The 11,479-nt window shown below is 45.5% G+C and overlaps 1 protein-coding gene across 2 annotated transcripts in view; it reads right to left on the reverse strand.

Annotated features, from left to right (window-relative positions):
* Positions 1-9,219, reverse strand: part of alg14 (ALG14 UDP-N-acetylglucosaminyltransferase subunit) — a 98,882-nt gene extending 89,663 nt beyond the window's left edge. For both annotated transcript variants that reach the window (XM_070886639.1, XM_070886638.1), the window contains exons 1-2: positions 9,073-9,219; positions 2,257-2,408 (exon numbers count right to left, since the gene is read on the reverse strand). In XM_070886639.1, the coding sequence (XP_070742740.1) occupies positions 2,257-2,408; positions 9,073-9,217 (297 nt within the window). In that variant the 5' untranslated portion in view covers positions 9,218-9,219. The remainder of the gene's footprint in view (positions 1-2,256; positions 2,409-9,072) is intronic.
* Positions 9,220-11,479: the final 2,260 nt, after the last annotated feature.

The following is an 11,479-nucleotide window of genomic DNA, read 5'->3' on the forward strand; positions in this document are numbered from 1 at the left end:
AAGGTTCACAGGACTGATTCCCGGGATGGCGGGACTGACCTATCAAGAAAGACTGGATCAACTGGGCTTGTATTCACTGGAGTTCAGAAGAATGAGAGGGGACCTCATAGAAACATTTAAAATTCTGACGGGGTTAGACAGGTTAGATGCAGGAAGAATGTTCCCAATGTTGCGGAAGTCCAGAACCAGAGGTCACAGTCTAAGGATAAGGGGTAAGCCATTTAGGACCGAGATGCGGAGGAACTTCTTCACCCAGAGAGTGGTGAACCTGTGGAATTCTCTACCACAGAAAGTTGTTGAGGCCAATTCACTAAATATATTCAAAAAGGAGTTAGATGAGGTCCTTACTACTAGGGGGATCAAGGGGTATGGCGAGAAAGCAGGAATGGGGTACTGAAGTTGAATGTTCAGCCATGAACTCATTGAATGGCGGTGCAGGCTAGAAGGGCCGAATGGCCTACTCCTGCACCTATTTTCTATGTTTCTATGACTCATGGAGTAATGGCCGGCTGGCCAACTGATAACCCTGACAAAAGGAAATATCTGGATACCATGTCAGGACCAGGATATAGTAATTAACTCTTTATCTGTATTCACTGACTGTGAGACAGAGCAATACACAGGGAGAGGCCATAACTTGGGTTTTACTGTATAAATATCTTGTTAAACTGAACCATTGCGGAGGTGTTCACTTAGCCCTTGACTGAGTGTAACCTGCCCCTTGCTAGCAAGTAAATTAAAGAAACTTCTACCGGAGCTGTAAGTGTCGGAGTCATTCTTTTCGGAGCTCGAGATTTCGACAATGTTCCTGCCCACGCTTCAAAACGGCGACCAGTGTCTAGGTCATCATCAACAACATCCCTCTAATAGACTATTTTAGTTAGAAGTGGAATTATTTTTTGTATATATCAACTAGTGTGCTTTCGAACTGCTTGTTCTGTTTCTGAACAACTAGTCTAAGTTCCAGTTAATTTTCCAAAGCAGCATCTTTTTCGCAGACCTGAAGCTTTAAGGCAGAAAGCTGCTACGTGGCCGTGCCAACGGCAGTTTGTACTTGCAGCGGCCGGTTAGCGCTCATCACTCCCGCAACAGGCTGCTCGACCTGCCAGCTTCCCAACTGACCCGCGTTCGAATGCAGCTCAAGCTCACACACCTAGGCCTTCGTGGACATGTTTGCCCGCCCGTCCATGGGCTTGTTGGCCAACACGAAGTGGGTCAGGCCCAAGATCCAGTACTTTTTCTCCTTCTCCGTCCACACCTACAGGTAGATGCTCGTCAGCTACAACTGGACTCACTGGGTTGGGGGTGCGGGTAAAGAAGAAATCTACCAGTTCCCACGAGTGATTGCTAACCAGTGACCTCTGCTGGACATGGTCATATGGGCACATCAGGCAAAGACATCAGCTTGGAATTTGCGGTCAGCGGTGAAGCAAAGGCGTTCGCCGCTGGCCCCAAAGGAAGCTGCCCAGAGACCTTGTGATCTCTGTGGCGAGAGGTTTGCCTTTTTCGACATGTGATTTCAGCGCAGTGTAATGGGGAATCCCTAGTGCGATCTGCTGTGAGGTCAACAAGCTATTGAAGCAGCCAATCACATTGTAGAATTCTCAGAGACAGGGAACCAGGAAAGGAAGCTGCTGCTTTTATTCAGACTTTAAAAAAATGTTATAGAGAACACAAAGATTGGGCTCCCACATGGGGATAAAGTAGAAACTGAACTATGAACAAATGTTAAATTTTTTTTTTTAAGATTCTTAAAAATTTAAATTTTCAATCACAATGGAGAACTTTGACACTCTACAAAATTAAATTAGTTTTTCAGGCCACAACATTTGTTTAGCAGTTCATACGCTGATAAAACCCAGTTAAACCTAATCCAACAAGGTCTAACTTTCAATGAGGTATTGAACAGCAATATTGCAGAAAAGCCCAGGTTTTCATCAGTTTCATTAATTTCACTGATTACACAGATTGCTGGCTGTGGAGAGAGGGATTTCACAGTGTAGTCAGTGTCGGAGCAGTGAAAGACTAATTGCAACCTCAGGATTTCAGCGTTTAGATGCGCATACGCTACATCCTGAAGTTGCTGTCAGTTTCAAAGTGGTAATAACGCCGACCGTTGACAGTTCATCGTTATTGCCCATCATCGGGCTTAGCAGTGATCATAATAATTCTAATTGGCAGAAAATACCACAGAAAATGCAAAATAAGATGCAATAACAATCGAAGGCTATACCTCCAGCCCATGCAAACACTTACCTGAGGTTCAGTATTTTCTTCAGTTCTAACAGCCTCAAAGAAGCGGACTTTCTCTTCACTCATCCTGTCCGTATTAGCAATGACATAATGCCTGGGAGCATACGAGGCAGAAAGGCTGTTCATTAGCCTGAGAATTTCTGTTGTGTGTCCTCCTGAGAAAGAGAGTCAAGCATGAAGTACGATGTTGGGTCAAACATAAGAACATAAGAAGTAGGAACAGGAGTAGGCCATACAGCCTCTCGAGTCTCCTCTACTATTCAATAAGATCATGGCTGATCTGATTATGGACTCGGGTCCACTTCCCCGCCCACTCCCCATAACCCCTTATCGTTTAAGAAACTGTCTATTTCTGTCTTAAATTTATTCAATGTCCCAGCTTCCACAGCTCTCTGAGGCAGTGAATTCCACAGATTTACAACCCTCAGAGAGAAGAAATTTCTCCTCATCTCTGTTTTAAATGGGCGGCCCCTTATTCTAAGATCGTGCCCTCTAGTTCTAGTCTCCCCCATCAGTGGAAACAGGCTCTCTGTATCCACCTTGTCAAGCCCTCTCATAATCTTATATGTTTCAATAAGATCATCTCTCACTCTTCTGAATTCCAGTGAGTAGAGGCCCAAGCTACTCAACCTTTCCTCATAAGTCAACCCCCTCATCTCCGTAATCAACCTAGTGAACCTTCTCTGAACTGCCTCCAAAGCAAGTATATCCTTTCGTAATTATGGAAATATTAAACGGGTCACAATCGACTAGTTTTAGCATAGGAGTTCTGTAACCACTACCACAACAACTTACATTTATATAAGGTCTTTAACATAGTTAAAAGCATTCGGGGTGCTTCACAGGAGCATTCTCAGATAAAATGTGACACTAAGCCACATAAAGAGATATTAGGGCAGGTGACCAAAAGCTTAGTCAAAGAGGTAGATTTTGTGAACTGTCTTAAAGAAGGGAGAGGTAGAGAGGGAGGGAATTCCTGAGCTTAGGTCCCAGGCAGTTGAAGGCATGGCCGCCAATGGTGGGGTGATTAAAATAGGGGATGCTCATTGGGCAGAAGTGGAGGAGTGCAGAATGTTGTAGGGCTGGAAGAGCTCACAAAGATATGATGGGGTAAGGCCATGGAGTGATTTGAACACAAGGATGAGAATTTAAAAAATCGAGACAATGCTGGACCGGAAACCAATGTAGGTCAGCGAGCACAGGGGTGATAGGCGAAAGGGACTTGGTGCGAGTTAAGATATGGACATCAGAGTTTTGGATGAGCTCAAATTTACAGAGTACGCAAGGTGGAAGGATGGCCAGGAGAACACGGGAACAGTCAAATCTGAAAGTAACAAAGGCATGGATGAGCAGCAGATGAGCTGAGGCAGGATTGGAGACGGGGGATGTTATGGAGGTGGAAGTAGGCAGTCTTGGTGATGGGGGGATACGAGAGAAGAAACTCTGCTCAGGGTCAAATAGAATGGAAAGGTTGCAAACAGTCCGGTTCAGCTTCAGATATTGGCCAGGGAGTGGGATGCAGTTGGTAGCTAAGGAACGGAGTTTGTGGCGTGAGCTGAAGACAATGGCTTTGGTCATCCCAATGTTTAATTGGAGGACATTTCTGCTCATCCAATATTGTATGGTGGACAGCAGCATAACAAATCAGAATCAGTGATGGGATTGAGCAAAGTGACGGTGAGGTAGAGTTGGGTGTCATCAACATACATGTGGAACCTGACTGGTTTTCGGATGATATTGCCGAAGGGCAGCATGTAGATGGGAAATAGGAAGGTAAATCTCACGACACATCTCGGAGTCGTGTGAATGAGAAACAGGTTGTTTAAATTTGAAGAATGACACACAGCACATGATTAATAGCTCTAATGATAACTATCATAAATGATTATGGCTTGACAAGCCCTACCTTTCTTTTGGGGGAAGGCCACAGTCAGGTTCTTCAATTGTCTGATCAGACGAACAAGCACTTCACGTTTGTTTATAATAGTAAAAAGCTCATTATTTTTATTTGAAATTGAGTGATTGAAGGTGTGCGAGATCTCATCAGCTGAATTGAGTGCAGGCCTGGGATTTTCAAGTGCTGAAGCTTCCAAGTTTTAGAGCACTAGATTAGAATAGAATCTGGAGGAAACTGTTTTGTGTATGTGAGAGGGTCTTTCTGTGCACACGAGTCTTGTATATTTGTGTAATCATATGCAGCTCACTCACTAGTTTGGCCTCCAATTCAACATTGGGATGACCAAAGCCAGTGTCTTGGTCAGCAGCTCCAAACAATTGGATGTCCCTGGTTTACAAAATCTGATCTCCAAATAGCATTTTTTTCAAAGCCAACAGGTTAATGAAGTGACTACATACAAAATCAGATTGGAGGACCGTATAGGTCAGACAAGGCTGGAATATGCTCTGATGAGAATTAGCAGGTCTTTCCAACAGGTTTTGAATAAATATTGCATGTACACTTTTTACAACAATATTCTGGCACATAATATATATAAAATTTAAAAACAGCTAACCATGAAGGACTCAGGTGATGGCAGCATGCGACCCGCCATCAACTCAGTGAAACTCCAACGTTGCACGAGGTAGACAAAGCCATAAAACAGCTTAAGAACAACAAGGCTACGGGTGCGGATGGAATCCCTGCTGAGGCGCTAAAATATGGCGGACAGGTGCTGTTGGCGCGGATACATGACCTCATCTCTCTCATCTGGAGGGATGAGAGCATCCCGGGAGATCTGAGAGATGCAGTGATTGTGACCATTTTTAAAAAGGGGACTAGTCCGACCGCAGCAACTACAGGGGAATCTCCCTGCTTTCAGCCACTGGGAAAGTTGTCGCTCGAGTTCTCCTCAATCGTCATCTCCCTGTGGCCGAGGAGCTCCTCCCAGAATCACAATGCGGATTTCATACCCTACGGGGCACAACAGACATGATCTTTGCAGCACGACAGTTGCAGGAAAAATGTAAGGAGCAGCGCCAGCCCTTATACATGGCCTTTTTCGATTTTACAAAGACAGTTGACCGCGTCAAAGGCGAGGGTCAATGGAGCGTCCTCCTCCGTTTCGGATGCCCCCAAAAGTTTGTCAACCTCCTTCGCCTGCTTCATGATGACATGCAGGCCGTGATCCTTACCAACGGATCCATTACAGACCCAATCCACGTCCAGACCGGGGTCAAACAGGGCTGCATTATCACTCCAACCCTCTTCTCAATCTTCCTCGCTGCCATGCTCTACCTCACAATCAACAAGCTCCCCGCTGGAGTGGAACTAAACTACAGAACCATGGGAAGCTGTTTAACCTACGCCGCCTCCAGGCCAGGTCCAAGATCACCCCAACCTCTGTCGTTGAGCTGCAGTATGAACTCCAGGATATAGTCAATGTATTCACTGATGCATATAAAAGCATGGGCCTAACGCTTAACATCCGTAAGGCAAAGGTCCTCCACCAGCCTGTCATCGCCGCACAGCACTGCCCTCCAATCATGAAGATCCACGGTGCGGCCCTGGACAATGTGGACCATTTCCCATATCTCGGGAGCCTCTTAGCAACAAAGGCAGACATTGATGTGAAGATTCAACATCGCCTCCAGTGCAGCCTTCGGCTGTCTGAGGAAAGGAATTTTTGAAGACCAGGCCCTCAAATCTACCACCAAGCTTATGGTCTACAGGGCTGTAGTAATACCCACCCTCCTGTATGGATCTGAGGCATGGACGATGTATAGAAGGCACCTCAAATCGCTAGAGATATATCACCAACGATGTCTCCGCAAGATCCTGCAAATCCCTTGGGAGGACAGGCGCACCAACATCAGTGTCCTCGACCAGGCTAACATCCCCAGTATTGAAGCACTGACCACACTCGATCAGCTTCGCTGGGCAGGCCACATAGTTCGCATGCCAGATACAAGACTCTCTAAGCAAATGCTTTATGCGGAGCTCCTTCATGGTAAACAAGCCAAAGGAGGACAGCAGAAACGTTATAAGGACACCCTCAAAGCCTCGCTGGTAAAGTGTGACATCACCACTGTCACCTGGGAGACCCTGGCAGACCGCCCGAGGTGGAGAAAGTGCATCCGGGAGGGCATTGAGCTCTTCGAGTCTCGGCGCAAAGAGCATGAAGAGGCCAAGCGCAGGCAGCGGAAGGAGCACGCGCAAACCAGCCCCACCGACCCCTTCCCTCGACGAACGTCTGTCCCAACTGTAACAGGGTCTGTGGCTCTCGTATCGGACTGTTCAGCCATCAGAGAACTCACTTTGGGAGTGGATGCAAGTCCTCCTCGATTCCGAGGGACTGCCTGTGATGATGAGGTGTGACAGCTTCAATATACTTGATCACGAGTAGGAATATGCACTGATAACCATGATTCTTTACATGGCTCATGCTGAATGGCTAACCACTGGTAAGGAGAAAAGCACTGCCTTCCTGATTTGCCTTCCTGATTTCTTGCTGTGGTTGTCAGGGATTTGGACAAAGGTGAAAGGAGGTGGGGAAAAGAATTCTAAGGTGTGTCATCAATTGATACTCTACTCGAGCAGTCAGAAATAAAAGAAACTTGCATTTATATAGCGCCTTTCACAACCTCAGGACATCCCAAAGCACTTCACAACCAATGAACTACTTTTGAAGTGTAGTTACTGATGCAATGTAGGGAAACATGGCAGCCAATTTGTGCACAAAACAGCAATGAGCTAAATGAACAATTAAACAGTTTGTGATATTGGTTGAGGTATAAATATTGACCAGTACACTTGAAGAACTCTCCTACACTTCTTTGAATCGTGCCATGCGACCTATTAATAAATAGGAGCAGGAGTAGGCCATTTGGCCCCTTGAGCCTGCTCCACCATTCAATAAGATCATGGCTGATCTGATCATGGACTCAGCTCCACTTCCCTGCCCGCTCCCCATAACCCTTTATTCCCTTATCGCTCTAAAATCTATGTCCACCTTAAATATATTCAATCACCCAGTCTCCACAGCTCTCTGGGGCAGAGAATGACACAGATTTACAATCCTCAGAAGAAATTCCTCCTCATCTCAGTTTTAAATGGGCAGCCCCTTATTCTGAGACTATGTCCCCTAGTTTTAGTTTCCCCTATGAATGGAAATATCCTCTCTGCAACCACTTTGTCGAGCCCCTCATTATCTTATATGTTTCGATAAGATCACCGCTCATTCTTCTGAACTCCAATGAGTATAGGCCCAACCTACTCAACCCATCTTCATAAGACAACCCCCTCATCTCCAGAATCAACCTAGTGAACCTTCTCTGAACAGCCTCCAATGCAAGTATATCCTTCCTTAAATACAGAGACCAAAACTGTATGCAGTACTCCAGGTGTGGCCTCACCAGTACCCTGTACAGTTGTAGCAGGACTTCTCTGCTTTTATACTCTATCCCTCTTGTAATAAAGGCCAACATTCCATTTGCCTTCCTGAATACTTGCTGTACCCGCATACTCATTTTTTGTGTTTCATACACAAGTACCCCCAGGTCCCTCTGTATTGCAGCACTTTGCAAATTTTCTCCATTTAAATTATAATTTGCTTTTCTATTTTTGCCAAAGTGGATAACCTCACATTTTCCCACATTGTACTCCATCGGCCAAATTTTTGCCCACTCAGCCTGTCTATATTGCTTTGCAGATTTTGTGTCCCCTCCTCAAAATTTGCTTTCCGACCCAGCTTTGCATCATTAGCAAACTTGGCTCCATTACATGTCTACCTGAGAGAATAGTCATGACTTTAGTTTAACATCTCATTCAAAAGACAACACCACCAACAATGCAACACTCCTTCAGTAGTGCGCTGAGTGTCAGTCTAGGTTATTCATTCAACCTGGGGGGGGTGGCTTGACTTTTTGACTCAGAGGTAAGGGTGCTATCATTGAGCCAAGGCAAGTCAACACAAGAACAGAAGAGTCTTGAAGCACCACTTGCTACCCACTCTCTGATGGTCTTAATTTCCCTGACTATCAACATGGAGAAATGTTCAGAGTAACATTTACAATCAGCGAAAATGATTAATTGTCAATTGGTTTAGAACGTAGGTCCCACATTCGACTCTCAATGGGTGTTAAGCTGACTGATCTCAGATGCGGTGGCAGTCGGGAGACTACAACTGGCCTCAGAACCCCTGGATTTAGGGAGAGCTAGAATCAAGGCTTTCAGGAAACGTTGAAAGAATGACAGAAAAACAGAAGTGGTGACATAGGTCGCATTTTTGAACCGTAAAATTATCACCCCTCAGTGGCATTTGGCAAAACTGGGGAATAAGGAAGGGTGGGGGGTAATTATATAAATACATTTTTATTTTCCAAAAAATAAATAATGATATTTAATACTGCCACATTTACATTTTAGGTAAAATACTACACAGCGATAATACTTAGATAGTAAAAGTACAGTTCAATCATTTTCTGATCATTAGTTCCCAACATCCGTTAGCAGAATCCCTCACCACCAGTGATTCTTACACCAGGGGATCTGCACTCATTACATTTCAGAAATTCAATGCAAGTAAAAATTATATATAGATAATAATACACAAGTGTAATTATTTTTTTTAAACAGCATAGGGTTGTCACATGGGCGAGCTAAGGTGCGAGATCAGCTTCGGTGTGTGGAATTGCCTTTGGCTGTGTGTTCCCAAATTTGATCTCTGTTATATTTGCAGAACCATTACTCGGTTCCAGGTTTCATTTCCTTTACAAACATGGCGGCGGGCGAGGCGGCACTTCCTCTCCTTTACAAACATGGCGGGAGAAGGAGCTGCGCACTGCCCTGACCCTGGCTTCCTGCTGTTGAAACAAACTTACCGGAGCCGAGGACCACCAGAACGCTGGCAGGGCCCGTCTTGCAGGGTTTGTGCGCTTCATTTCTCCTGAGCACCAGGAAAATTCTGACAAAGAGGACGCAGCCGAGAACAAGCAGCGCCGCGCCGGCTCCCCACCAGAAACCCATCGAGTCCGGGAGCGGCTGTCAATCAAGCAGCGCCGCCCCGCCCCGCCCTACGGAGCACCGGCGACTGCCGTACGGGGGCGGGACCGCAATCTGTCACAATTCGAAATGGCAAGAAAGTTAACAAGAAAACACAGATAAATTCAGCTGCAGATGGTCACCGCCCCGGGTGGGAATACTTTTCAACCTGTTCCTCCAGTAAAGAATCCACATTGCACAAACAAATTTGCGAGCAAAAGCTGCCAACTCAAAAGCCGCCCTCATTGTACACTTTATAACCATATATTGCTTAACCTACAAAACTCAGTGAAGCTGGCAATTTAAGAAAGACTTGCATTTATATAGTGTCTTTCACAACCACTGCACGTCCCAAAGTGCTTTACAACCAATTCTGTACTTTTTGAAGTGTAGCCGCTATTGTAATGTAGGAAACGTGGCAGCTAATTTGCGCACAGCAAGCTCCCACAAACAACAAAGTGATAACCAGATAATCTGTTTCGGTTATGTTGATTGAGGGATAAATATTGGTCACAGGCCACCAGGGATAACTCCCCTGCTCTTCTTCAAAATAGTGCCATCGGATCTTTTACATCCACTTGAGAGGGCAAACGGTGTAACGTCTCAAATGAAAGACGGCACCTCCAAAATGCAGCACTGCCTCAGAACTGCACTTGAGCATCAATCTAGATTTTTCTGCTCAAGTCTCTGGAGTGGAACTTGAATTCACAACAACATTCTGACTCAGAGGTGAGGGTGCTCCAAATTGAGCCTCGGCTGTCACATTATAAATAATCTGTAACTGAAAAGCAGTCACGAGTAAAGGCCAATGACCAAGGCCACTGTTTCACAGGAGGCCGGGGAGGGGCGGGGCGGTGCATAAACTAAATTACTTTTCTTCATATTGGATTTCAGGATCTTAATGAGTATTTTACAGCAACAACTTCCATTTATAAAGTGGCCTTTAACACAATAAAAGATCCCAAGATGCTTAACAGGAGCATTATCAAACAAAATTTGATATCAAGCCACATTAGGAGACATTAGGAGAGGTGACCAAAAGAGGTAGGTTTTAAGGAGCATCTTAAAGGAGGAGAGAGGTATAGAGATTTAGGAAGGGAATTCTAGGACCGAGGCAGCTGAAGGCACGGCCACCAATGGTGGAGCGATTAAAATTGAAGATGTTCAAGAGGCAGAATTGGAGGAATGCAGAGATCTCGGGGGGATTGTCGGGCTGGAGGAGATTACATTGCATTCCACAATTCAGTTTGTTTGTCTGTGAAAACTGTAACCCAACAGCCTCACGTGTGACTTAAATAACGTGGCAAATTCGCATTTGAGGGATCTATCCATGGGGAAAGGAGGGGATTGGTGAAATGAATAGATAGTATTGGGCACACATCTAATAATAATATTTATGCAAAAGTAAATTTGGCAGTTGGTACACTCATAATAAAGGGTGAAACTGAGCACTGTGTACAATGAGCAAATGTGACCTTAGCTCCTTTAATAAGACTCCAGAGTGCAGGTACCTCATGGGTGGTCTGCTTATATACCATGCTCCCAAGGGATGCTGGGATCCCTTGGGACTCCAACAGGTGGGCCCTCTAGTGGTCAGGTGTCATACAGATTACAGATTACAAGGGGTTAAATACATAACATCACTCCCCCGTGAAGTCAACAGTACACTTATTTACAAGGTGAGACTGTCTGGGGCTTTTTGTTCCCTTGTCGATCATCTCGGTACAAATGCAGATGTGGGTGAGTTGGTGAGTTCTTCACTGGGCTGTTGGGCAGCCGGCCTTGCCGGGCTGCTGGGGATGATGACTTCGGCTTCGTGATCAACCATGATGTCAGTTGCCACTTGTGCGTGTGTTGGAGGATCAAAGTTGGTGATGTCTTCTTCAGGTTGTTCATAGCTGTTGGTGAATCGCAATTTGATTTGGTCCAAATGTTTTCTGTACGATTGTCCATTGGCCAATTTGACCTGAAACACCCTACTCCCCTCTTTGGCTGTGACCGTGTCAACGAGCCATTTGGGACCATGTCCATAATTGAGCATAAACACGGGATCATTGATCTCAATATCACGTAACAAATTTGCGTGGTCATGGTACACACTTTGTTGATGCCGCTTGCCCTCCACGTGATCATGGAGATCAGGGTGGACAAGCGACAGCCTTGTTTTTAGCACTCTTTTCATGAGCGGCTCGGCTGGGGCAACCCCGGTGAGTGAATGGGGTCTGGTGCGGTAGCTGAGCAGCACTC

This window comes from Pristiophorus japonicus, chromosome 8 (genome assembly GCF_044704955.1).
Source record: "Pristiophorus japonicus isolate sPriJap1 chromosome 8, sPriJap1.hap1, whole genome shotgun sequence".
Classification (NCBI taxonomy): Eukaryota; Metazoa; Chordata; class Chondrichthyes; family Pristiophoridae; genus Pristiophorus; species Pristiophorus japonicus.